Consider the following 27885-nt stretch of genomic DNA (forward strand, 5'->3'; position numbering starts at 1 on the left):
ATTGCAAACAATGCAAATTCGTGTTATTCTAGTCATAATTTTACATGTATCTTTTTGTATTATGGAATTATCAGCTATGCGCTCTTCCCTTTGAGCTCATGTGTGAAAACGCTATTATCCGGGAATTTAAATATCAAAGTGACTAAGTGAGGAAATGCAAAATTTAAGCAACGTGGCAGCACCGTGGAAAGGAAACACGCAAAACTTATAAACCAAATCTTCATAATTACTAATAGGATCAATGTAAACATATTAATTATAATAATAATATTAATATATACATATAAATATATGCATATAAACCTTTGTATCGTACCTTAACTATTTAAGTATGACTTTTTGTTTCAGAAAATAGTGAATTTGCATTATACCATGCATGAATACCATTTAAAATCCCATAAACTTCAAAATGTGGCACATAAAGTTTAAATGATAGTGTATCTAAGCATTGATTTATTATGCTTTCACGTGGGGCAATAAAGCAGAAGCAAAAGAATGGAACATAAATAACTGCATAAACATTTGGATGCATACGGCTTAAAAATGCAGCAATGGCATTCGATAAATTCAAACGCATTTGACACACCACCTCAGGCTGGTAATTAATTGATAGATAGAAATAATCGAGTAAATTATGTTTGTATAATTCGATTTCAGCACGTGTCGCCATCAATTTCCACCAAAACGCCTACCATGTGCGATGCCCCACAATTACCTAAGCGCTTTTCCATTACTTGGCAATCATGGATCATTCATGGGATTAATTCCGCCAACCCAGCCACTTCATCATCACCACAGAAATGTGGGGAAAATTGTGGAAATGTGAGAGTAAGACTATCTCGATAATGAAGTCTACGGAAATAGACAAAGATTTAGGGGTTTCTTCCGCTCCCCATTGGGATATTGACTTGCTGATTATTTTTATTTGACCGGCCAGCGCTTCAATTGAGACATAAAACTATGCCAACACACGAGCATAAACATTTATACACACGATTAGGAGTGCTGTTTGTTTTTATGTTTGCTTTAGCGCTTCCGTTTGCGGCCAGCAAGAAATTCCAGCACACATTGCGTATACGCGTTAAATGGCCCAGAATGAGATACAAACAAACAGACGAGTGGCAGAGAAAAACAAAAGCAAAAGTTGGCGAAACGAAGGGAGCCCAAACATTTTTGGCGCGATTAAAGTGTGCACTTTTAGTTCAATAAAACATGGCCCATAAATCAATGAAAAACTAATCGGAAAATCAAAAAGAAAACACTGGGGGATTTGTTTGTCCGAAATGAAATTGGATGAAATCCCATACTGCAGCAAAAATGATTGCCTTCTTTGTTGAACTTGTTGAAATTCAAATCAAATTAAAATGCAAATCAATTAAATTAAAAGAACAACTTTATATCCAACTCCGCACCATTTTGGAAATTAAATTTATGCAAATGCAACAGCAGTGGCTGTAGTAGAAAAATAAAAAACAAAATTCAGGCCAAGCCGCAAGCTTAAATGCTCATTAGTGTTCTGAAGCGGGAAAAAAAAACCAAATAAAATGAAATAAAATAGAACCCCGAAACTAAAATGAAGAGGGAGCGCAGTGGAGCGCACTTCTGTCGCCTGCATCGCATTTACATTTTCAGATCCAGCTGTACTATAGTTATATATGTGCTGTGAGTTAGCACATAAGGCCAAGTGTCTCTCCCATATAAATGCAAAGCTCTTTGGGAACCGGAATTGCCTTAAGTAACCGAAATGCAGGCAATTAATTGCGACTTATGGCCGAAATCCAAGGCTGACTTTGACTTTGGCTGAAACAGAAAGATTTCGTTGGCTGCATTGTTATGCGCTCTTGCGTGAATTGATCCCCTTTTAATGATGCACTCCAGTGGCGAAAATAATTTGCTTGTGACAGCCTTTAAGTCTGCTGCTACTGCTTTTTAAATCATTGTTATTTCAGGCGAGTAAGCTCTGCTAACTTCTGTGTTTTTATCCTTTCAATGGAAATGCCATTGATTACGCCACACAATTCAGCAATGCAATTCAGTTGCTATGTAAGGAACATGTTAAGCATACGCAGCGTTGCCCCGGCGAAAGTTTTGTGCATGCAAATTTGACGATAAACTTTAACTAATTAAAAAGTTGCGCTTAATGACAACGACCGCAAAGGCTGTGCATTATTTTTCCGCCAGAAGGTTTTCTCATTTCGGTTGCTGTGTGGCGGGTATGTTGACAAATTGACATATTGTGGCTACAAAAAGTTGCAGCCATTTCTCTTGCCACATGTGGCACAGCGGGAGGTGTAATACTTGCGGCTAATTCCGAGTTTGTTGCTCTAAGCCCCAAGCATTTGGTATCTAGCTTCCTGGCCCGATGCTCAGCTCACACAAAACTGATGGCCACACGATAAAACGGGAGCCAAACAAAACCGCACACAAGCTACCAGCGCTCTACTTGCTCCTCAGCGATTGCTGTTCGAAAAAAAAAACAGGCACTGGATAAAAAGCATGTAGAACATTCTGTTCTTGGCCAAAAACTGCGGGAGCTGCAGTTTAAGAAATACAGCCAGCACTTGAATGGAGTTCAGTTAAAGAACTCGTCGAGCTTACTATCAATAACTTATTTTATTCACTTTTAAAGTGCATCTACACACTTTCGTTGGCTCAATCTATGTTTTTGGTTTATTTGCCTGGCTGGTGTGGGCTTTACTTTGGTTTAGTTTAAACCCGCTTACCTGAAATAGTACATATTAAGTAAAATGCATGAAATTTCCATATTTATTAGATAATATTTGAAGTAAAAGGCAAACGAAAACTCTTTGATTGCAGTGATAGCCGCCACATATCGGGTATCACAGAGTCCGACTCGTTGGAGCATTTATATTTTATAATTCACTGGAGCCTTGTTAAGACCACTGGTGGGTAGCATGTGTTTGTGTTTATGGGCCACCACCTCATCATCAACTCGTGTCCCAGCCCGTGCCCCACAATCCTCGAACCACTTGCAACCACTTGAATTTGCTGCGGTTGTGGCTGCTGCTCGTATTTGCCATGCCATTTGCTAGAGAAATTTTTCTTGATTGCCTCGCCCCCAGCATTTTGCTTGTTTTTCGCTTATGCGTCGTCATCTTTCTTCCGCAGTTTCCACTTCCTTTTACCATTTTCCACTGGTCTTCCCTTTTCCCTCTTTTTTTGTATTTTTTTACTGTGTTTTTTGTTCTCCTGGCAGACAGTGATTTTGACATTTCACGCGCATTTGTTTGTTATGCTTTTCTGGCCAGCAGCATTGACAGCACGGGAAAGGTCAACATTTCCCTTTTTTTTCCTTTTTTTGTTTTTGCATATATAGTATAAGTGCGTAAGGCCATGTATTCATAGAAATCGTAGTGGGCCATAATAAAAATAAAAATAAAGGCTGTGCAAGTGGAAGTGGCACGCAGGCTCATTAACATTTGCGAGGCACGTGGCAGGAATGACGCTAACTCAGTTGCTCCCCAGCGTCGCATTCGGCTTAGCCAAATTGATTTTCCGTCCTGCCAACGAAAAACAATCTGGCACAGCGAGAGAAAAACATAACAATATCAGCCACATAACCATAGCCAGTTTTGCATAGCCTTTCCAGTTCATAAGCCAAGGGTTTTTATGATCTCAATTTATCCGAATTTCGGCCAATTTGAATGCTCCTTTTGATGTGGAAAATATTTATGAATCGATACGTTGATAAAATACTAAGCAGATTTTATAAATGCAATTTCTTTATCTAAGGACGCACAGCGTTTTTCTCTGTATTCCCGAAAGGGGAAATAAACATCAGGCCAACACACAATTCCACTCAAAACAATTATGAATGAATGGCCAGAAGAGCGCTCAAAACCAGTTAACAGAGCAGCTGTTGCTGTCGAGTGCATGTTAACGCCTTCAGTTGGCCAACAGCCGCAGCTTCTGGCCAGCATTCTGGCTTTCAGTCCCACAACAGACGTCGAGGCGAGAGCACGCGGCCAAAAAGACGTGCGCATGTCAAGTTGCGAGCTGCGTTTGGTTTTAGATTCGAGCCACATGGCGTATACGCGATACGGTCTGTGCCACTGTTTCTGCCACTGCCACTGCCTGCATTGAGTAGCGAGTCAATAATGGTCGGTGGTCAGTACTGCGGCTTTAGTGCGTGCTGAGCTGGGTAGCAGATAATGTGTCAATAATTGAACTGGGCAATCGGCGTTGCTCGATCAGTATGTGAATAGTCGACACTCAACTGGAAAGGAACTTCGATGTAAGCATGAGTAGCTGCCAAGAAGCTTTAAAGTTAAATAGAGTTGGTAATAAAGTGTTAACTAAATTATACCATTTCAAGATTTATGAAATCTGTGATTATTTTCTGTTCAAGTGAAGTGTGTAGGAACCTAATTTCACAACAATTTCTGCATTCAACTAAGATTAGGGATTACACTAAAATCTGCCTTTGCTTAAGAAACATAACTGAATTTGAAACATTTAAATTTCCAAACACAAAAGCCCCTTATTTCACTTAACCCAATCAATTAGATTCAATAAAATATCAATGCGAAATAGAAGACAAGTAAGGGGCACAGCACCGAAGAAATTCGAGTAAATAAATGCAAATGAAATAAGTTCAAATCGGATCGGCAGAGTGACGTATTTAAATTTCACCAGGGGCAAATCGAGTCGCCACGTAGTTCGACTTTCGAGCCGTCATAAGCCGGAGTTCGGGGCGGATTGCATTAGGGAAGTTCTTACTTTCTGGTGCCGCTCGAATTTCCCCGAGGCACTTGGGATGCACGTGAACTCTGTGCCGATGGATTTTCCATTCCCCATTTTCCTCCTCCCGCTGCCATACACGTTTTTTGCGACGTTTGTCAACGCCATTTGCTCTCTGTTTGATTTGCATATTGCTACCTGTCTGGGTTTCCGAGGAGCTCGTGGACGTGCGTGAAAAGTAAACAGGGGACCGACAAAAAAACCAAAGGAGACGCCAAACGTGATAAAATAGGCGAAAGAATAGCGGATAAAAAATGAAAACATTTGCCGGAAAACAAAGAAAATTATCGGACCAGATGCCCGGCCTTTCCGTTGTCCCAAGTCCCGGAGGAAAGTTGTAATAAAAAAACAAGAGAGAACGCTATAGTCGAGTTCCCCGACTATCTGATACCCGTTACTCAGCTAGTGAAAGTGCGAAGGAGTCTTCAGCACTGACAGTTTTTGGCGGTTTGTGGGCGCTAGAGTGGACGTGGCAAAAAGTTTTTTAGGAAATCGATAGAAATTTATAAGACAAATAAAAAAATGAAAAAATATCAAAACATTTTCAAAAGTTTGGGCGTAGCAGCTTTGGGCGGTTTGTGGGCGTTAGAGTGGGCGTGGCAAAAAGTTTTTGGCAAATCGTTAGACATTTATAAGACTAATACAAAAATGAAAAATATCAAAACATTTTCAAAAGTGTGGGCGTGGCAGTTTTGGCGGTTTGTGGCGTTAGAGTGGGCGTGGCAACATGAATCGACAAACTTGCGCTGCGTCTATGTCTCAGGAGTCAGTATGCTTAATCTCAACTTTCTACCTTTTGTAGTTCCTAAGATCTCGACGTTCATACGGACAGACAGACGGACAGACGGACGGACGGACAGACGGACGGACAGACGGACATGGCCAGATCGACTCGGCTATTGATCCTGATCAAGAATATATATACTTTATATGGTCGGCAACGCTTCCTTCTGCCTGTTACATACTTTTCAACGAATCTAGTATACCCTTTTACTCTACGAGTAACGGGTATAATAAAAATAAAACCCGGGGTCGCCAGTGACAAGTGACAGGTTGCTTGTTTGCCTGTTTGCCGGGCCGAATAATGTGGTCAGGTCCGTCTGATAGGGCCGCCTAATTTGGGCGACGCTTTTATTGTTTGCCCACGGACATGGCGTCATTATCTCCGGGCATTCTCATGCCCTCCTCCCCGCTTTTGTTTACACGCACTTTTAACGTGTTTATTCGGCCGCAGCGCAAACTAATTGAAACACACCGGGCGTATACTTACTATATTGTAATGCCCGAGGGCGTGTCACGTTCCGCGTGCAATCAGTGGCCGCCTTGCAATCCACTCGTCTGCAATTGCAGTGCACTCCCCTGCCACGCCCCCCGTTTGCTCTTTGAGTCTATCACTCGGAGGCCCCACTGTCATTTGCCCCTCAATGCCAGCAGCTGAAAGCTGAAACAACAGCCCACTGCTTCCACCATCCGTAGTCCTCCTCCTCGGTCTCGTCCTCATCCTCGTCCTCGTCCTCGCCATCGTCATCATCATCGCCATCCGCCGTAGTCGCGGGTACGGCGTACTCGCTCAGAGGTTCACGCTGAGGTTGAGGTTGAACCGACCTGAGTGAGTGAGTGAGTGAGTGCCATGGGCGGCAACTTGTTTACCTGCCTGTGTTTTAATGAAATGCAAATGCAAACACAAGCCGTGAAGCACCATGGGCTACACACGCTCAAAGTGTGCCAAAAATAGGTGAAGGATTAACCTATTATCCGCTTTCTAAACCTCAATGTATGATTTATGTTTTATTTTTGACAAAAGTTTCTTATAGAAACACCTACACAAAAGTGTATTTCAACAAAATAAGTGTAATCGTAACAAGATAGTGAGAATTTTAAGGAGCAATGGCAACTTATCATTAAATAGCTGGCAAGTCAACGGAATTTGATACAAATTTCAGCAATTTATTTAAGTTTAATACACAGAGCAGCCACATAACATTTATTTAAAGTCTTAAGTGGCGGATGTTGTGATTGGTTTGCTGTATATATTTTAAATGTTTGTTTTCATAGGCTCGCTCGATGGCTTCGTAAGATTGATTGCATTCAGACAGTAAATCGAAATAAACCTCAGAATCTATGCGTTAACACGCCACAGTGCGCACCTGTATCCGCTTTCTCCACCTGGTAGCCAGGTAATTTTTTGTGGCCCTCTGCAATGGCACTTAGTGGTAATGGGGTTACTGCCAAGGAGTCGCACTCGCTTGAGAATGTCCCTGATTTTGTGCGCAAACACTTCAATTTCCGTGACAGATGACAGTTTGCCACGATTGCACATTGCAGTGCAATTAGATTTAATAAATTTTCAAACCCATTTTCAAAGCCACATTAGATATGCATGCAACGCAATTTCATTCATGAAAGTATTAGCCTTAAATAAATTGGCAAAAGATTTCTCCACGGCCAAGAGGGATGATCTTTAGTCCGCAGTCTTAAGTTCACATTGCCAGCGGGGTCGTAAAAGCGGATTTAAGCGCCATTTCAAAATTGCCCGGGATTGACCGCCATTGCGTTGGATTTTGACTTAAAGTGCCATTTGGGTATGCATTAAATTTATGGCAATACATTAAACTAAATACCCCTCATCGAAGCTATCAAAGGTGTCGCAGCGGAAGTTGCACGTGACAACTTATGAAAAGCGCTAAAACATGTTGGCCTAAGCGGTTTTTTATGACGAATACTGAATTTTCTAAGCCCACATAGTGGGTTTAATGGAGGTTGGTTAAAAAACATGCCGATTTGTATCTCAATATGAGCACGGCATGCTCGACAAGTTTAAAGTTTTAATTAAACAAGTGCAACGAGCTAATTACTCCATTATGATGAACTCAACAGAAAGAGCACTTTAGACTTTCGGCAAACTTTGAAATGAAGTTCAGGATATTATTACGCTAAAGATAAATTTTACTTTGTAATTCAAGTTAAATACACATTAAAGTTACTTGCACATTGAGTTTTAAGCCCAAGTTAAGTCAAAACGTCAAGGATAACGTCAAATACTCGTGTCCTTAAGCCGAACTGGGAAAGTTGAAAACTTTTCCAATTCACTTAGTTCATTAACTTGATTCATCGGCAAGTGAGTTGTCCGAACTCCACAAATGGTAATCAACTGCCATTGATTGCTCCGTTTTTTTTCAGCTAAAAGTCCTTTGCCAGAAACTCTTCTTGGTTAAAAGCTCTGGATTGCAGCAAACCCATTGACCTTGGCCGTAAACCAGAGAGGATTATGGGTTTTTTTTTGGCCTGGCCCAGCGTCAACTCTTTGGTAACATATCACTCAACTCAAGTTTTTGCCCCGGCCCCAAAGTTGCCATGAATAACTTGCGAATTTCTTTGAAAATGACTCGCTCAAAGGCGGAAGTTTCCGCCTTTCTCCTCGCGTTTGACATGCAGGAGCGGTCGTCACTTGAATTTAATTAAAAAAGAATTTGTGTTCTAAACTTTTCAGCTGCAAAGGCGGCTGCTGCTGCTGCATTTACTTACCCATTAGCGACCTCCATCCACAGTAATTCACAAGTCGGGTCAGACGGGCAGAGCTTAATCATAATGTGCTTACAAATACCGCCTTTGATTTATGCTGATAACTCAATTTGGATGGCTCATATTTTATTCTGACGCCTGGCTACGTTTTCATTAATCCATTACGGCCAGCGGCGACCGATTTCACTTTAATTCAATTTATATCTACCAACAACATCATCCGCAACACCATCGAGAATTCGTATACGTATTTATTTCATGCGCACGATTTCGAATACCAAAACTGAAACCGAAACCGAAACCAAACCGTCAACGGCCCATGGGCCATGATGTCGGGACAAAGTCACTTAGCTGCTTATCTCCTCGGAACTAAGCCAGATCGCCCTCGAATGGAGTGGGCGTGGCACATTGTGTCTGTTTTTCCTTTTTTTTTTTTGTGTCACGCATTGGGGAATATGTAGGAGTATGCACGACAAATTCATTATAATATCGCCCAAACGCAATCGTCGACGGCTTGAATTTTCCTGCGTGCGTGCCAAGACATACGGCAAACGAATTTCCTCCCGAATTGCGCTGGTATTGGTGGCATACACACAGATACTCACCCAGTAACACAGGCACACACACACACAGGCAGACAGGCGAACGAAAACACTCGCTGATCCAATATGAAATCAGTTTAAATGCGCCCCAATGTGTCGTTCGTGGATTATGATTGCGAACGTTTGCGGCTGCCCCGAGGGCGGATACAAATGTAATGAAAAGTGTTTTCTATATTTGGCCACAGCCAAACAGGACTATTTCAAAGTCGTAGTACTGTGTGTACCTCATATATAATATAAACAGCAATTTGTTCAGCGAGGCATTGATAGATATAGATTTATTTTCAATGAAATTATTGATCCCACATATACGCTGTTCAATCCATTAGCCTTTAAATCATTTCATTATTTTAATCACATAAGTTAAATGTTGAAATATTGTTTGCAGATTGATTATTTTTTCTGTGTCAGCTGTTCGCAATTATGTTTTTAATCAATTAGACAAGCTACATAAATTGGCAAAAATAAATTTTAGAAAAAGCCACAATCTCTTTTAAATCAGTGTAATAAACGCAGTCGCTGTTTAACTTGCATATCTACTTGTTTATATCTTTGGAATTCGCTTAAAAAATGCTAAAGAAATGCAGCTACTAAGCATGCAAAACATTCCACGACATGAATAAAATCCTGTGGGTATTATTTAAATAAGTAGAGATCATCGTTTGAATACAAAAATACAAGTTTGCTTAAGAGTCAGAGAGAAAAGCTTCCGCATTTTTTCAGCCTTTTTCCGCTGCTGCAATGTGCCCATGGCCGGCGAAAAAGTATTCTTTATTCTTGAGGCACCACAAAATAATAAAAAAAATGTGGGGAAAAATCGTTCTGAAATTTCCGCCTCAGCCTTATCCTTTATTTTGAGCAAAGGACCTGAAAAGGAAAACCCAGTGCCCGTTCATGTGTGTAAATGGGAGCATGTGAGTGTTTTGCAGCCACTGTGTGAGTGCGGTATTATGCGCCCTGGCATTTTTATGGCACTTTAACTTTATGTTGAGTAATTCCCGGCTGAAGGGCGAGAGTCAAGAGCTCGGGAAAGTGTGGCCCAGACCATGATGACCGTTTCGCAGGGGCTATTCAATTTGAGTCCGGCTCTTGACAGCCGCCATTGAATTTATTAATTGCTTAATCATGATCATCCGGCTTGCAATTTATCATCGGCCATGCACCTTTTTTCATACCTGAATGGGTGTGAACAACTATATTCATTCGTCATAAAAGATATTTGGGTTTTTCATATTCAATCAAATCCTTTTGTCAGCTACCGAAATTCTATTAAACAGGAGTTTTTCGTATTTTCCAATTCATCACATTAAATTATCCCGATTTTGTATCGTAACACTTGAAATAATTGTCCAAATGCTGAATGTTATGCCTCGTTGAGCTTGTATTTTAGCCCCAAATCGATTGGCATTCGAATTTGGCGATTTTAATTTTTTGGCATTATTGACAAAATTTGATGATGGTACCCCTTATAAAAAAGTGAAAAAACTGATCCAAAAATAACATTTCATTTATTATACAAAAAGTTATAGGGATCGTTAGTATTGGCAAGTAGGTGCAAAAAAAGTTTTTCTTGTACAAATGTGAGCGTTTTTGGCCAAGCTATGAAGCTTGGAGTGCTTCATGTTGTGTACTTATTTACTATTTCCACAATTTACCAATTTTAAATTATTTTTCCCATTATTATACTAATAAATTAATAGTTATTTATTTACATTTATTGGTCATTAATCCACTTTATTCAATGGGAAACTCCATGTTGTACTCGCGCTTGAGGACGAACTTCAGGTCCAGGACGCCAACGTGGCTCTTGCGGTACTTGGCCAACTTGACCATGCGCATGGAGACGTCATTGACGAAGGCATCGGCTATTCTGGCCATCATATCACATCCCTGATCGTCCAGCGAGGCGTTCCCATCGATTTTCTGCACAAATTGCTGCATGTTGCTCTTGCTGATAATCTGATAGGGGGAGCAGGAATCCGGATCGATTAATGCGTCCTAATTGGACAAGTCGTTACTTACATCATAGCTGCCGCCCGGGATGCACAGGCTCTCCATTTCGGTGGCCGGCTCCTTCTCCACGGAGCTGTCGCTGCTGGTGTCACTGGAGCTGCTCGAGGATCTGGTCGAAAAGGGACTCTCGTTGCCCGACGATTTATCGCTGTCGTCGCCATTTAGGGCAAAGGACCAAGGGTCCTTGTTCTTCCTATCCATGCTTCAATTAATTTGATGCCCTATGCCGTTCTCGCCACATGCACTAGGTGGGGAAGTGGCTTAAACTGGTTGGAAATTATACTGAGCTGGGGTGTGAATAAATGCATACTTTTGGGTCTTGTGTCTTTAAGAAAAAGTTGAATCCTAATGGAAAAGCAACCTTTTTCTGGGTGTCGTGGGACATTACACTTTCTCACTTCTTGCCTCTGCAATAGTTTGCATCGGGGCAACCCAGCTGGGCCTTGCAGACTCAACTCTTCGCCCTTGGCCTGCCATAAATAACCAGTTTAAGTCGCTCTCTCTGCAGCTGAAAACGATTTCCATTGTTGCCGCAGCGTTTTCCCCTTTCCGCTGCGGCTTTTCCTTCACGGTTTTTCCGCCGTCTTGTCCTTTTGATTTATGTTCCGACTGGGCTGTGCGCTTTTCACTTCTCATGCGCCGCCGCCGTCTAAATAAATATCAAAAAGCAACAAATTGTGGCCGTTTCACAAACGACCTTTGCCCCGGCATAAGAAGCAGCCAGGCGACAAACGCGTCGTCATGGCTTAATTTTATGCCAGGTGAGTAGGTGGGTCCTGTGCAAGGCCAGTCAAAACAACAGCCCACACGTGCCCAGGTGTCCTGCCAGCCTATTATGCCGCTTGTGTTCTTTTCGCCAGCCCTCAATGCACAGTGGGAATTTCACTCGAGCGGAGCACCGCGCCAAATTTAAGGCCACCTTGGGAGCTTCAAGTTTTAGGTTGCAACTTAAGCCAGCTCTGTAAACTGATTTATACGCGCTGTTTAGTTAGCAGTCTAAACGTAAATGATTGTAGTTTAAGCACCATTGAAAAATGCAGTTTTTTTATTACTCAGATCTGTATTTAATAGTTACTATTAAAATCCAAGATTAGTATAGATAAACCAAATAGAAGTATTACTAATCCCAGCTCAATTTACGAACCTATTTTTTATGTAGCAATATCATTTTCTACTATGATAATGTACTATATTCGCATGCTGCCAGTGCCACAGTGCCCTTTTTTGTCATTCTAAAACGGTGTGCCATTTGCCTTTGCTGCGTTCCGGCCACTTTGGAGGTGCTCCTCGGTGTCCTCAGTGTCCTCGTTGTCCTCGACGTCCTCGGCTTAATAAAGTCGCCTACTTAAAGCGAGCGACAATGACATTGTGCGTATGTTGCCCGTCGTCGCTGAAATGGGAAGGGGAATGAGATGATGGGGGGCAGGTCGCCCCTTGGCCATGTGTCACACATCCGCATCCGGTGTTTGGCATTGGCATTAGACTGCCTCTTTCCCCCTCCCCCTCTCACCTCGCCGACAGTCGTTTGCCGTTTCCGGCATGCGACTCTTTTCTATAGCCGCTTTTATTTGCTGTGTGCACTTTTCTGCTGCTGGCCGCTCACTTTCTCATTTCTGTTTCATATTTTGCTGTATGTACGTTTAGCTTTAAGTGTGCCGAGTGCCATAAATTTCACTTTGTCAGGGTCTTTAATCGCCCTAGCCCCAATCAGGCAGTCATTGTGGGCACTTGAATGGGACTTGGCTGGGGCAGAAAGGTTAACTGTCGAGAAGCGAGAGCCTACAACTTATGGCTAATCAGTGTGTCCCTTATAAGTTTATTTACATATATCCAACATTATTTTGAACCTTTTTTTAATAAAAATACATAACCATATATACCTCTTAGAATGTAAAATGCTTCAACTGGTTAATTTTGGTCCATTTGTTCATTCCTCTAGATTTAAGATACAAGCTTGTTCTTTGCTCTTATTAAAACAACGGCTCAAAAAGGTTTTTCCAGCCTTCAATTTGCGTTCAAATGGCACATATCATATCCATAACTAGAATGCCACTCAGTTGCTGTGTATGAAGTGCTAATTTGCTGTCAGGCACACATAAAAAACGACAGCCTTAGTTGCCGAAAATGTTTGAATTAATCACACATTTGTCAAAATTATTCAAATGTCTTTGCGGCGCAGGAGAAACTGAATGCGAGTGTGTGTGAGCATGAATAGTTGATACGCATGTGGGGGCTCAAGATGCTTCTGGCCCCTCAGTTTTAGCCGCAGAGTGGTGTCTGTGTAATAAGGCTAATGAGTTTCTGCCATGTCTGGCAGAGTGTCGAGACTGAGGGGCTAATTCCCAGCTAGTCAGCATGTTCTATGCACTCGCAGCTACAGGCTGGCTGCCATGCGGCATGGTTTTATTTCCCATGATTATGGCATTCTGTTGTTAAGGATTTCCCACACACAAATGAAACAGCCACGCATTCTTAGTCCCCGTTTTGTTATCGTGCCGCACTTTTTCGCCTACGCGGAGGCTGTGCCAGATATTGCGTATACGCCACAGTGGCAGATAGCTAGATTGCGTATACGCCACAGTGGCAGATGCGAAATGAATTTAAATCGAGCCAACAACACACAGACTATTAAACCGAACTCGATCTGCAACAGATTCGCGTTAATGTTTCATAAATGCTAAAAGCAACACATTTAAATTCTTTCTCCATTTAAGTTTTTAATTACACTTAGCCGGCGAAGCGCACGGCGCAGCAACAGGAATGAAAATGGAAATGGAAATAAAAATGGCTAGCAGACGAGGACGACGATGAGAATGGGATTGGAAATGGGGATGAGATGAAATCCTTTAATAGGCGGCGCGCCATTTTGTCGCCGGCATCGCTGCTTAATCCTTTCGCGGCATATTTTCCAGCGCGCCGTGACTTAATGAGGCGCTTTTCCATGCCGAGCACGCGGCTCGTCCTTCCACCGCCGATGCCAAACAATGTGGATACTTCCGGGAAAAGTGTGATTCCTAAGCCAGCAGACATACACCTCTTATCAGTTGCATTTACCGTGGGGCAGGCGTTAATGTGGCATCGCATTTAGTTGGTCACGCAGGATGCTTGAGCCTCATTTGTGTGCCAAAAAGTGTGCGAATTTAATTTTTCAACAGGAAATTAAATTCGCTTCCTCTGTGGAATTATCCTGGCAGACCAAGTTAAATTGATTTAGCAGATTGATATCTTTGCTTTAGCTGATTGCCATAAATTTGCTATTGCCAATTGAAATCATACTCACTTTCGAGTCTTTTGCCCAGAGGACTATATTCATATTTATTATATTACTTACGTGAGAATTGAATTTGAGTTAATGCAAATTAACTTACCTATGGCATTTATAAACTCTTTTCATGATTTTTCAATTGATTTTCTGTGAAATTTATTCAAAACCCTAGCTCAGGGCGCATTCACAACTGTTTGTGTTGGTAAATCGGCAAATCGAGCGACTTGACTGGCACAAATCAAACACGGACTGCAGGCAGCTATCTTCGCTTCATCTCATACTGGCATCGCATCGCCTCGACATTGCAAACAATTTACCTCGGGTCTTAGCCTACGTTATTTGTTTGCCTTGCTTTCCTGCGCTGGCTTTCCGACTTTTCAGCTGATGCAGCTGCAGCTGCAGCTTGGTAATTCTCAGTTGTTTTCCTTTAATGTAATTTCATCATTTTATGGAGAAGATGGCAAAGCTGGCAAAGGTCAGTCGCGGTGGCGAAGGTCGCCTGATAACTCATTCAATACAACTTAACATAAAAAGAAAAAAAGGAACATCTGCATACAAAGCTATCTGCCGAGTGCAGTAGTTTCTTAGGAAATTGACGGTAGTTATTCTGAGGCTTTCAATACTTTTTAGTCAACCCTCTTTGTTGATCTAGCGTCTGTTGTCTTGCCTTGTGCTGCAGCACCAAGAGTTGAATTTAATTTAATTTCCCTGCTCGACGTCGACCTTTTGTTGCCTGCTTGTTTATTTGTGCGAGGAGCAGAGGCAGCGGCGAAGGCAGAGGCCAAGTGGATATAAGTTTGTGGCCACGTAGTAGCCAATTCAGCCACTCAAAGCCAAATGAAGTGTTAACGCCGAAAGTGCCAGGAGCAGTTGGTGGCCAACTGTCGCATCCGGTGCGTTTGTTGTTTTTGCTGCGAGCAAAAATGCGGTGCCACAAATGAAAATCGATGGCGTGGCACCAAAAAAAAGAAAAAAGGGAGGGAGGGATGGAGAAAATACAGCAAAATGCAAACTAAAATCCCCGAATGAGTCGATTGTGGCGACGATGGTGAAGTGACGTGCCGGAAATCGGCAATGCCACATCCGATTTCCCCGCCTTCCATTTTCCCGGGCGATGCCGGAAAGGCGTGCCAACCTTTTCCGGTGTCGCCGCATTTCGCATATATGCAATTCAATCTGAATCCCACTCAATCGCTCTATGTTATTCGCAGATGGTCAGCGCACCAGGTGATGTGATTGGAAACAAGCGAAGCTAAGTGCATCCCATTGCCATTGCCAATTTGCGAGCTGAGCGGCTGTCTCGATGGCTTGCCGCGGCTCCGAGAGCAAATAGCGGATATCTGTGACCCGAGTGCCATGTTCGATTGAATGCGGCAGCGACAGCAGCACCAGCAACAATCTGCAACACTGCAGCAGCAACAGCGGCATCAGCAGCAGCAACAACAGCAAGAGCAACACCAACGAGCAACATGTTGACCACTCACCATCTGCACCACCTGCACCACCATCGCGGCAGCACGGCCGTGGAGCTGGACAAGATCACCAACCTGAATACGGTAAGTCCAGGGTATCTTTATAAGTATCTATACATGTATAATCAATGTAGAGAAGTCTCCTTCTTTTTAAATATAAAAGAGACTCATCTTAAGCTACAAATTTGCAGACTAAAGGGCAAGAAACGAATGTTTTAATCCTTTAAAGCACAGAGTTAAAAATCTGAAAAATTACACATTAGCTGAAAGTAATTTATGTATTTCTAAAATCGATTTAAAGTCAAAAAGCCAAGCTGTCTAGTCCTTGCGATGGCATCAGTAACTTCGCCTTCCGAACTCACAGTGCGAACGCTTGATTGCATTTGAAAAGATAAATTCTGGCAGAGAGCGAAACCAATTTAGCTTGTTCCCAAACTTGAAAACCTCAAACGATTGCCAAATTGCATTTGCTTTCCCAAAGAATTCCATTGCACTTTGCAATTCGAAGAGTTTGGTTTCTGGCTGCGTGACCTTTCGCAAAAAGAGTGCATGGTCGCCTTTCGGCAAATGAAGGCAAGCACTAATGAATCCCGATTCCAATTCACCAATTTAAAAACTAATACAGCCTAGTTACTTGCGATTTTTTAAAGTGTACTGGCGCAGCTTCCGCGATAGAATAATAATAAGATTGAGTGGAAAACAAGTTTATGGCGTGCATGTGAAGAAACTTAGTTAAAAGCAGACCACCCACTGCACTACCAGCTGATGGAAATTATTGAAAGGATTGCATTAAGGGAAAGTGGGCGGTGGATAGTGGGCAGTGGTGCTCTTGACCATACACAAAAGTTCTCTAGCAGCTAAATGAAAAATGTTTTTGTGAAAATTTCGGGGGAAGTCGGCCGGAGTGGCAGCGAAAAGGAAAATGTGAAACACGTTTATTGCCATTCATTATATTCTCGCGAGCTGTTGCGCAAAGTAATGAAGTACTTTTATACGAAGCAGCTCTCCTTTCACAGGACACGCACAGAGCCACGCCCACCCAAGCTGCGCCCTCAGCACTGCAACAAATATGCCATAAACTTCTTCACATTCAAGTGGTTATACTAGGCGATGTAGCATATAAACTTGGACTTGAGAAAGCAAGCTAGCTTTCTTGTATATTTGAAAGTATTTATTTAGGTATTGAATTAGGCACTTTGGTGTGCAATTTCTCTCAGTGTGTCAGCATGTTTTCGCTTTTTAAAACACTCGACGAAAGGGGAGAGTGACAAGCGATGATGAGGAAGGACCTTCAAGTCCCCCCCAGTTTTAGCTCAAGAAAAATGGCTCGCCGTCTTGGTCTAGAGTGGAAATAATAATTTCGGTTTTGGCCACTGCAGTTTTTCATGGAGCATGGAGCAGCGGGAAAGGCGGGAAAAGTGGGGAAAGTGCGTGCCGAAAAAGAACTACAACCGATTTTCATTAAATGAGCACTTCCACACTCTAAACAGCCGCCAATATGTCTTCATTAATTCTGGAATAATGTATGGCATGTTTGCTCAGACATTTAGTCGACCCTGTCATTGGGGCTGCTCTCCTTTCTCCTTTCTGCGTGGCTCTCGGTATTTGGGACTAGGAACCACAGGACCTCGGGACCTCAATAAAAACTGAAAACTTGTGCTTAACTTTAGCGACGAGCATTTGTCTCTACTGCGTTTGTTTGGGCTTTGTATGTGCAGATGTGTGTGTGTGTGGCTTGAAGGCCAAATAAATTTCGGGGCGAAAGTTGCGCAATAAAAAGTCCTGGCCAAACAAAGGATCGTGTTCAAGGTCCTCGGCCAGATTCTCCGCCTTGTGTCACTCTCAATATGGCCGAAAGGTATCCGTCGATTGTCAGTCGGCTTGATTGATAATGTAAACCGAGCAGCTCAGCACACACTCCGGTCCTTTCGTCCTTTGGCCCTCTCGTCCTTTGGTCCTTCTTGTGGCTGGCAGCCAACTCAACATCGCCGTAATCGCCGGCCATTGAGACCACTATATGCCCACTCCTCCTCGTCAAGGAGCAAATAAAAGTCCGTCTCGTTCTCGGGCGAGCATCTTATCGATTTTGCGGATTACTCGTTTTTGTTATCACTTACGCAAATGACCCGAATAGCCGATGCAATTGCTGCCTCGATGGGAGTTTTCTTTGCAAATGAAAATGTTGGATGCCCGGCGATAAAAAAGCAGCGAAGATGGAAAATGTGGCTTTAAGAATTTAAGCTGGATTTTCAAGAAAGAAAGAATTTATTGGTTTATGTGAAGAGGGTATACAATGGTTTCGAATCTTAGTTCAGTTTCCATTGTAATGGCCAGCAATGGCGAAACCGCAACGGTGGTGCACGTGATCTAACCAGAGGCAGGCAGCCCAGCTCAAATTGCTTTCTGTGGCACCAGGAATCGAATTCGGAGGGGTCGTGGGTTGACGAGGGTTAGGGGCTCTCATCACCGTCACTTTCCCGCAGTTATGCTAGTCGCTGCTTGTTCTAGACACTTATTTTCCTTTATTGCTGCTGCTGGCCGAGTGGGGCTTTGTGGGTAGCACCTAAGCCCCTGGTTGTGCCACACACACACACACTCGTATCCCTCATATCCTCCCACATACGCCACATGGAACCATTCGATATTGGCCGTGTGTGTTGCACATCTGCGGCATTGTGATGCTTTCGCTGCTGCCCACTGTTTTCGCCTGCTGCAAGTTGTTACCAAGCTGAAGGACACTGCAAAAATCAGTCAACTTACTTGTAAAGATTTCGTGAAGTAGTGCAAGTAATAGTTCTTATCCAAGGAAAATGCATTAGTTCAATAAAAAGCAATTGGTAAAGAATGATCATATTTTTGCATATTTTCTATGATACTTCCCCTTTTTTTCTCTGTAAGCCGATTTGAAAACCCTGTCGGACATTCATACACTGTAACGAACCTTTGTTTGGCCGAATGGCGTAGCAGTGGGAGGGGGGTGCGGGGTTAAAGGTCGACTGCTGAAAGGACAGTTGGCTAGTTGGCTGCTTCCTGCGATTGCCTGCATCCACCGCCCCCGCATCCGACCCCCCGCGTCAGTTCGATAGTAATTATTCTACAGTTCAACTTGTTGGTTGAACTGGCTAATGCGTTTTGGCATTGCACTCTGTTAGCTTGGCCCCCGTCCACTCGTAATTGTTCCATGTGGGCGTGGCAGTTGCTGGACATCAACAGATGTGCATGTGAGTGTGGAAAGTGTAGCAAGTGTGGCAAGTGTAGAAAGCGCATTAGCAGCAGCGCGTTATCAAAGTTTTTGCAGCTTGTGTTGCAAATGGTGCGTGATATTTATTGGCTGTGAGGAGTGCATCTGATGTTTCTGCGAAATGAAAAAGGGGAATTACTATTATCCTGATTATAACTATTCACCTTCTTTCGGCATCCTAACAATGTAAGGCTAAAACACTATTGTAGATAAAACATAAGAGCAAAAAGTGCACTTTAAACTGTTTTTAAATATGTGTAGAGTGTTTGTACAAAGTACAAAGTGTTGCATGTGGACATTATTTTTTCATTGCCCGCGGCGAATGCATTCCTAAGCTATTCCAAAACAAACTCTAACACAGTGCAACGCCCACACACTCTCTTCATTATGAAAACGCTGTCTTTCTTTGTCTTTGTTGGTTTCCCCTCTTTTGTATTGCAATTTTAATTTCCGCTTTCACTTTGTCTAGATTCAGTTTGCTTGTCGTCGTTCGCTTTTGTGTGTTTGGTGCTTTCTTTACCCTGTCACCCAACCACCACCCACCAAACCACCCACCTAACCACCCACCAACCACCCACAGCACCCATCTTATGCCATCTCTTTGCCCGCGGGCTTTCTTTGTCTTGTTCTTGGCATTGTGGCATTTGAGTTTTTGCTGATTTACACATTTGGGAAATGAGGGGAGAATGGGAGTGTGTTTTTTACGGCAACCGCAGCACGTATGTGCACTGGAAAAAACTATATCTGAGTATTATATATCTGTAAAAATTATGCAGCACATTTTAATTTTATAAAGCTGTTGCTCTTAGTTAATTGGTATTGGTAACTTCTGAGAAAAATACCAACTAAATTTCTTCAGGATTTCGTTTACTTTATTTTTAACGGCGGTGCACATAGCACATGGCTTGTGGCACGTAGAACGCGTGCAATTGCTGCTCTCGTTTCCTTTTGCTGCACTAAGCTCGCAGATGTTTTTCAATTTTCCGCCTCAACTGTTGACGCAAAAGTAGTTGCAAGTGGTTGCCAGCAGGAGAATGGAATGAAACAACGTGGCCAGTCCAGTTCCGCATGGATATGCATATTCATATGGAATAAGGAATGTGGAATGATAAGGGGATTCTCCGTGCAACTTGTTACTGTTCTACACGCTGCCTCATATGGTGGCACATCTTTTGTGGCACACTTTTTAGCTGCTGCCGCCGGTATGAGGCACTGCTTTCATTACTGACCAAATGGAGCGCCAAGTGCGCCGGGGGAATTGAATATGTTACATATATCCCAGTCGCATATACGAGTATATATGTATGTATATATGGGTTGCTGTGTGTGTGGTGGCCAGGTAATTTCCGAAATGTGCTCCGGCTTTTTTCGCATTTGTATTATTTGCTGGTTTTGTTGTTTTTGTTTTTGCAAGGGACTTGACTCTGGTTTAGCGCCGCTCTCGGCTGTCCCTTTTCATGCCAGCCCAAGGACCTTTGCCGCAGGACGAAGACGACAGGCGTTTACGTTTGGGATTTGCATGAGCTGCATGAACTTTTGCAATGCCCATCACAAACCCCCTTTGCCTTTACCTTTGCCTTTGCCGGCAGTGAAAGCCCTGCTTTGTCTCTTTATGTCTGCCGAGATTTAAGCGTCATATAAAATTTATGCGTGTGGCTTTTATGAGCTTATACCTGTGCCACACTGGCCGTTGTTTTATGGGCGCCACTGTCCTTGGTGGACAGGCGAAAAAACCCAAATAATTAGGTCGCAACGCAGGCGTTACTACGTGGGATGTCCAGTGAACTGTGTCTTATTTAAGTATTTAATGAATTATTGTATAGTCAAGTCATATAGGAAACTTATATTTCAGACAAATGAGTTTGATTGATTTACCTTTCTCCCACATTGTAAGATTTAATTTCCTTTTGTGCCCTTTTTTCCAATCCTTTAGAAGAGCCTTTTTCCTGAGCAGGCACAATTTGATTTTGTGCTTAAAATTAACCCGGATTCCCCATCGATTCTGTCTTGTTGCTGTCAATATCACAACTGAAAGGCAAACAAAGCAGGCTACCAAAAACAATGTATCCAATAAAATTGCCGACGAGGAGAGGGCAGCAACAGCTGATGGTGGAAAAGTTTCGACTACGACCGAGCCGAGAGGAATGATTACAAAACCATGAGCCCGCCCCCTTTGCCACGCCCATTTATTGGGCAAAGTTTTTAAGGGAGGGGGGAGGGGTAGAGTACCGCACTCACAGCACTTTCAATAAGCAATTTGGCTAAGTGCCCCGCCCTGCTACGCCTACGCCTACGCCCCCTCTGGGGCCCTGTCTTTGTGGCATTGTCAAGGCGATGCCATCAATATGACTAATCATGCATATATTTCATAAAGCTGCAAATCTTCCGGCCTCCATCCGGATTTCTTCATCGGCACAGTGCTCAACGCACAGCTGTCGTCCCAAATTGAGTCAAGCCACAGAATTCACTTTGCGTTCGCCGGGGGCGTTTCAGACTTTCGGGGATTCGAGGATTATTAAAATTACGCATACGCCGCGTTTTAAATGAAGTGCGCCACCAGATGGGGGAGTGGATTTTTGGTGGTTGCGAAATGAGGTTGCCGGAGTCAACCATTAATATTTAAACGTGCCACTCGCATGCGTGTGTGCGTTGGATTTGCGGCAGGGGTTCGTGTGTGTGTGTGGGTGCGGGATTTACCCGGGAAATTAAGCTTATGACTGTGGAATTAACTTGGCGACGGTAGCAGAATAAAAACATATCGAACTTTATTTAAAAATACAGCGGTGAAACAGCAGCTTTAATTGGTTTTTATCCTAGTTATGCATAGAAATCAATACCAATTGCAGAATATTTAAGTCAATCTTGATATTAAAGAGATTTTAAAAGCCATTTTAAAGCGCACACCATAAAATAATAACAAATGAATTCGTCAATAATATTAAATATTTTAGAAGCTGATCTGCTTCCAAAGGCACAACCAGCATAAATGAGCTCGAATAATCCTTTGCATTGCGGGCATTTTAATTTTTATGAGCCTGATGCCGCCGCAGGCGAAAGTCGATGGCGTCGGCGAAGGAATTAGGTCTCGATTGCTCAACTCATTTGCCGCCTCCATTTCGGCAATGGACCGTAAAACGGCTCCGTCCATTTTATCTGGCCAAGAATTTGCCAGAAATTTCTGATGGGCCAACAAGCCGGCTGGGCAAACAAATACATACATATATATTAAGTCCTTAGAATGGGCTTGTGCATAAATTAAAATATCCAATGTGCTGTGTGCTATGTGCCCGGGCTAATAGAGCTCTCGCATAAATTAGGCATCACTTGATGCCACCGATGACCCTGATATGAATCTCCAGCTCTCCACTCATGCACTCATCCACTGCCTCGTCCATTCCGTGTGATTTCAGCTCATCGTGGAGATCAACAGCCATGTGGCGCTGTTCCGGGATATGCTGATACACGTCGGCCAGGCCAAGGATTGCCCCGAGCTGCGGGAGAAGATCCGCAAGCTGCGTCGCACCTGCGTGGAGGCACTCAAGCACACCGCCCAGATCCTGATGCCCCAAGTCAAGAGGTGAGTCTCCACCAGCACGGCGAGAAATCATTCAACCATTTTACCAAGAAACTTATATATGTATAGCCAATGAGCACAACCATTTTGTTCAGTGTACCCGAGCGAAAGACGCCCAAAGGGATAGATAGCATTAACATAAACATAAACAGCAACGTGTGTGTGACATTTGGGGCATATCCTTCATGTGGCTGTCCCTTCCTTATGGAAATGTATGCAAATCTAATTGCAGCCAAATTGGAAAGAGAAAAGCGCTTTTGGGTTGGCTTCAGATAACATAAATAACAATTTGTTGGACTCGGATTGAAGGTCCTTGGAATGCGTTCCAAAATGAGTTAGTGGCTGAGTTTGAAATTCAATTTCAAAGTGCTGCATAATTTACCAGAGCACTTCAACATCCCGATCCCGATCCCTGCCATTCGAAACGGCAAAAGTTAATAACATTTTTTCGAGCTGCCTCCGGTGCTGCGGAGCATATTGGGTAATTTTTATTCATTAAGCCCGATGAAAGGACCTTTGTGCCATTGTTTTTCTCATTTGTTTCGAATAACAACGAGTATAGTGAGGGGGAAAACTGCACAAATTTGGTTGAAAGCCCGCACTGAATGATGTGGCATGAGCTTCCACATCAGTGTGATGTGGATTTACGCTGGAGAACCCAGAAAGGCACAAAACTTCAACGTCCCTGTTGACTTTTTCGGGGCCTGTCTGTTTACCGAATTCAATTTATTGATTTATGCCTCCAAAAAGTTTCAAAGGCGAAATCCCTTGTGGATGCCACACATGTGCCATTATCGCACGCCTCCTTTTTCTTTTTTTTTTTTAGTGAACATCTTGAGGAGGAATTCGCACACACACACAATGCCATATTTGTAATTTCAGACATGGGGTATCTGTCAAATTTTTGTTTGCGGGGAGGAACTTTTTAAGCACACCACGCTGCCATATGACAATGTGATTTATTATCGAGCAGAAGCTTTAAATGTCACTCTGAAGTGAGAAATGTCAATATAACGAGACGAGCATTCGGCATCAGCCTTCTGTCCATCCGCACTACATATTCGACTGGGGAAAAGTGCAGAAAAATGAAGGAAAAGCGGAACCAGAGACAGTTAAATTGATGATTGCCTGCACTCGGCCAGGGACAAAAAGCGGAAAAGAGCAGCAAAGGGGGAAGATTTCAATTAATTTCTGCTTTATTGACACAAATGAACGACTCGACGAGCAGTCAGCCTCACATTCTTCGCTTCCTCGACGAGCAGTCACCGTTTGCAAATGGGCGCACATGGCGTATGAGTGACGACAATGAATTTGCGCTGCAAAAAAAAGCCGCCTGCTCGAGGACTCAAAGTTAAATTGAAAGTAAAAGTTCAATAGAGCAAAAAGTATGCTCTCGGAAAATGAACAAAGCAAATGGAGCAAAGCCAGCCGTGAGGTGGGGGAAAAACTTCAGTGGCAACTTGGCAATGACAGAGCCAAACTTTCTGACAATATTTCGATGTTTGTTGCTGTTTCATGTTTTGTAAACACATGCATGACCCATGTGAGACAGCCAAAGTCACAACAACTCGATGGTACTGTTCCATTTCCCCTGAAAAGAGCAGAAAGTAGGGAAATAAATACTTTAAGTTTACTGTTTTGCCGTAAGGAATATGTCGAGTCCCCATGTTAAAGATTGAGAATAATCCTTGTAGCTTTTAAAACAAATTATGCTTGCAAATAAACCAAAACTGGAAAAGTTTTAGTTATTTTATAGCTTAAACTAAAGCAACCAGAGCTTGGATTAAATTAGGCTATCTTTCTGAGCGCTTTGTGAAATGTTTTACATTATTTTTATGTTAGATCACCGCAAACTAAACATTCATAATAGCAACTCAAACATGGCCCACGAACTTGGCTTTTGGAACAAATACATTTACCATTTAGCCGCAACTTTTGCGGTTTGGCTGGCCAAACAAGACGACAAAGTTGTGATACCTTGTGGCCACCCAAGGCAACGAAATGCCCTTCCCCTGCGAAAAGGGGAGTGCTGGGAAAAATCAGCTCAGACCTATGAGACTACCTTGGCATAGACACTCTGGCAGGCGTTTTCTCAAGTCATGCCTATTTTCATTTCCATGTTCATTCCCATTCACATTTCCACCTCCATTCCCATTCGGACTAAGATTCTCAGATGGCGGCAGCACTTTGCCAACTGCCTTGAGTGACTGATAGTTGTTTGCCTGTTTGTTTGTCCAACGCGCACTTATACATGTCCTGAAGATACACTCGAAAAAAAGCAATGCCAGGCGGTAAACAGCTGTAACTGAGACACAGTAGAAATTATAGTCTAGCTTCTGCCAAAGTGATAGAACCTTTAGATCTATTTGGATTTTCCCAAGCATTTCTTAAACTTATTAGTATTTATCGCAGTGTATCTTATATAGCACATGTATATCCTTGGAGGCGACGTTCGGTCCATTTCGCCGTGTTTGCGTTTGTGTTCATGTTATCTATCCATCTGTCTATTTGCCTGCGCTTACTTCGCATTTGTTCTGCTGTTTGCCTTGTAGTTATGTGTGCAGTTGTTTGTTGTTGCTAAATTACTGGCGCTGCCTTTGTTTTAGCTGCTTTCTCCTGTTTTGACAGCCAAGTTAGTCAACACAGTCCTCGGGGGCAGCTCCACGTCCCCACTCCACGCCATCCATCCCCATATCCCAGCCATCGTGCTGCCTTAAACGCATTTCCGCTGCAAATATTACTCGGACTGCTGCCTGCCACATCCTTCGTGCTTCGCTGCTGCACGGAAAACACAATCCGACAATTGCCCAGAGAGGCCGCAGGGTGAACATAACACAAGGATTCCCACCTCCGGGGACGTCCTCATCACAGCCAAAGCCAAAGCCAAAGCCAATCTCATAGACGTCGTCGATGGCGTTGTCTGCGGCTGTGTCGGAAATTTTATGTTTCCTGCAACTGCCACAGTGGAAAGGAGTTCATAATATATTTAAAAAATGTATTTATTACTTGTAAAGATTTTTGTTTGATCTTATTTATCTAGAGAAACCTTTTAAAACTCGGTGAAAAATTTTATTTTTATGACTGAATGTACATAATATTGCCAATATCCTTTGGCCTCCCATAGTCCTGCATTGTTTTATTGTCGCTGTCGGCTACTTCGTTCATTATTTCGACACTTGATGCCGGCTTCCCTCGTCGGTTGGCCAACTCGGGAACTCGGAGGAAGCTGCTGTGTTCTGTGGTCATGTTTGTGAAAATGACAGCAAATTACGGAGGACGGGTAGCAGTGGGTAGAGTTACACAATTAGGGAGAGCTCGTCACGTAGCGGCGGACATTTTAAGGAATCCTGCCTCGTAAAGTGTGGCAATTTTAACAGCTCCCTACAGCTGCAGTTAATAACTTCGATCGAACAGCGCGTTTTATGAAGGCCAGTCCCTTCAGCATTTTGGTTCAATTTTCTGTGCTGAACTTGCTTTGGTCTAGCGGGGAAATAAAAAATACTCCACTGTTATTCGCAATAAATGAATATAACGTCCGAGCTGTAATCAAGACCATCTGCTGACAATGGTCTGCCCATTTTTTCTTCACTTGCCCTTTGCTTTTGCTTTTTCTTTCTTTTTGCTGGGTTCTCGGATGTTTTGCAGATTTTGTTCCTTTGCTCCCAAACTTATTATTGCCATTTTCTGGGTGTGGCGAAAATGACCCACGTTAATGTCCGCGCTCCACAATCCACGTTTCTGGAGAGATGAAATGATGGGATAATCGGAGGAGGAAGGTCATTAAAACAGTGCCCTTTGCCATTTACAACTTGCAGTTTTTCAAGCAAATCGCTTAGCATTAATTTGATTACGATTCGGGGCATTAAAGTCGCCCTCCACTCCTCGTGATTTGCGGCATAAATGCTGATGTGTGATAGTAAAATATTAATGGGGTATTACCAGCGGTCATAACCGTTTGATTATGAATTTAGCATGCTGCCAAATTTGTATACGTTAATTGGGGATTTCGCCATTTGTTCAGTTGCTTAAATGTAATTATTTATAGAATTTTGTTATTTAAACGTTATTTATAATATATTTATGGTATGGATAATCTTTAGGTGATCAGAAACACCAGCTTCCAAGCCTACACTTTCCTTTGCTCCCCCAGCAAATAACTTTTGCGTGGGTAAGGAGCCCAAATCTAAATCACTTTATGCTAAATCCCCTTTGCACCCAAACTCCGCTTGAGATTCACCTTGGGGAAGATTAATTCGCAATTTATTTGCTTTAATGCCAGGCGGTGGGATGAAATCAGAAGACATGGCAACACTTTCCCGGATTTGGCTCCCCTGTGAAATACATACATATTTTTCATTTCCAGCTCCGTAGAGTTCGGGCAATGCAAAAGCAATTTACAAATTGAATTTATTCCTGTGTAGCTGCAAATATGTTTATGGCAATTTATGTTCGTGTCCCACTCCGCAAATTCGCCCACTTTTGCCTTCATAATTGCCCCGACTGTGTGCCTCGCACTGCTAAAACTGAAATTAATGTCAACTAAGCAGCAATTTGCGTACCCACTGTAAATTCTGAGTGTTTTCTAAATGAATTATGCCGCAGCGAGTGCTGCAGAGCGGTTTCTGGAATTAAATAACATTTTGCAATGCTAATTTCGTTGAATTAAAATGTCGTTGTGCTGCTGATCGTGGAATTAGAATTTAATTCCCCACGTTCATTGGCGAAAGTAGAAAACATTTTACTTTTTAGTAGTGTGTATAAATGTAAAAACCTTTAAATCAAAAACGTTTTTATCTCTACCAGTTACTGTCTTACATATTTTATATCGAACTGCTGCCAACGCCAATACTTTTTCCGCATAAGAGTTATTTTTGCAACAATGGGAAATTTTGAATGCCGTGGCCTGAAAAAATATGCCACATGGTTTCCATAGAGAAACCAATTGTTACTTCGAACCCAGCTGAACCGAGATACAACCATCTAGAATGGAATTTAAAAGTTGCCGGAAATGAATTAGTTTGTCGCCAGTTTACGACCCCCACTCTCGACCCGAAAGAAGTGTCATAAAATCATATAAATTTCATTTCACAATTTCCGCATGCAATTTGGCGTGCCACAAATGCGGCCCATACCGACTGCGGCATGCCACTCCAGTTTCATATTCACTCGGAAATCGGAAATCTGAACTCAGAGCACAGAGCTCGGTGTTCGATGTTTGGAATCCGATGTTCACGTTACCTTGCATGGCAGCCATTGTTTTAACCCTTCCATTTCTGCTTTTTGCAGCGCCATGGCCGATGGCATCCTCACCGACAACCCGCACTTGGTGCTCCTGTTCTACATGGCCCAGTTGTTCCTACGTGAACTTGTGAAAAGCTATCGCCTCATACAAGTCGTGCCAATGGACATGTCCGGCTATTATGGTAAGTTTAATT

At 42.8% G+C, this 27885-nt stretch overlaps 2 protein-coding genes and 1 long non-coding RNA gene across 3 annotated transcripts in view; 2 read left to right on the forward strand and 1 right to left on the reverse strand.

The window, feature by feature from the left end:
* Nucleotides 1-180: 180 nt before the first annotated feature.
* LOC122626539 lies at nt 181-1502 on the forward strand. The gene is made up of 3 exons (XR_006326712.1): nt 181-243; nt 349-598; nt 658-1502. It is a non-coding gene; the product is annotated as an uncharacterized LOC122626539 (long non-coding RNA).
* Nucleotides 1503-3967: 2465 nt separating this feature from the next.
* LOC122622903 overlaps nt 3968-27885 on the forward strand; it is a 28683-nt gene continuing 4765 nt past the window's right edge. The window contains exons 1-4 of the mRNA XM_043801589.1: nt 3968-4255; nt 15375-15719; nt 22287-22453; nt 27737-27873. Coding sequence (XP_043657524.1) covers nt 15633-15719; nt 22287-22453; nt 27737-27873 — 391 coding nt within the window. The 5' untranslated portion in view covers nt 3968-4255; nt 15375-15632. The remainder of the gene's footprint in view (nt 4256-15374; nt 15720-22286; nt 22454-27736; nt 27874-27885) is intronic.
* LOC122622906 (transcription initiation factor TFIID subunit 12) lies at nt 10599-11102 on the reverse strand. The gene is made up of 2 exons (XM_043801603.1): nt 10908-11102; nt 10599-10844 (listed from the first exon to the last, which is right to left on the reverse strand). Exons 1-2 carry the CDS (start codon nt 11097-11099, stop codon nt 10620-10622), a joined length of 417 nt encoding a protein of 138 aa, XP_043657538.1. The 5' UTR covers nt 11100-11102; the 3' UTR covers nt 10599-10619.

Source organism: Drosophila teissieri, chromosome 2L (genome assembly GCF_016746235.2).
Source record: "Drosophila teissieri strain GT53w chromosome 2L, Prin_Dtei_1.1, whole genome shotgun sequence".
Taxonomy (NCBI): Eukaryota; Metazoa; Arthropoda; class Insecta; order Diptera; family Drosophilidae; genus Drosophila; species Drosophila teissieri.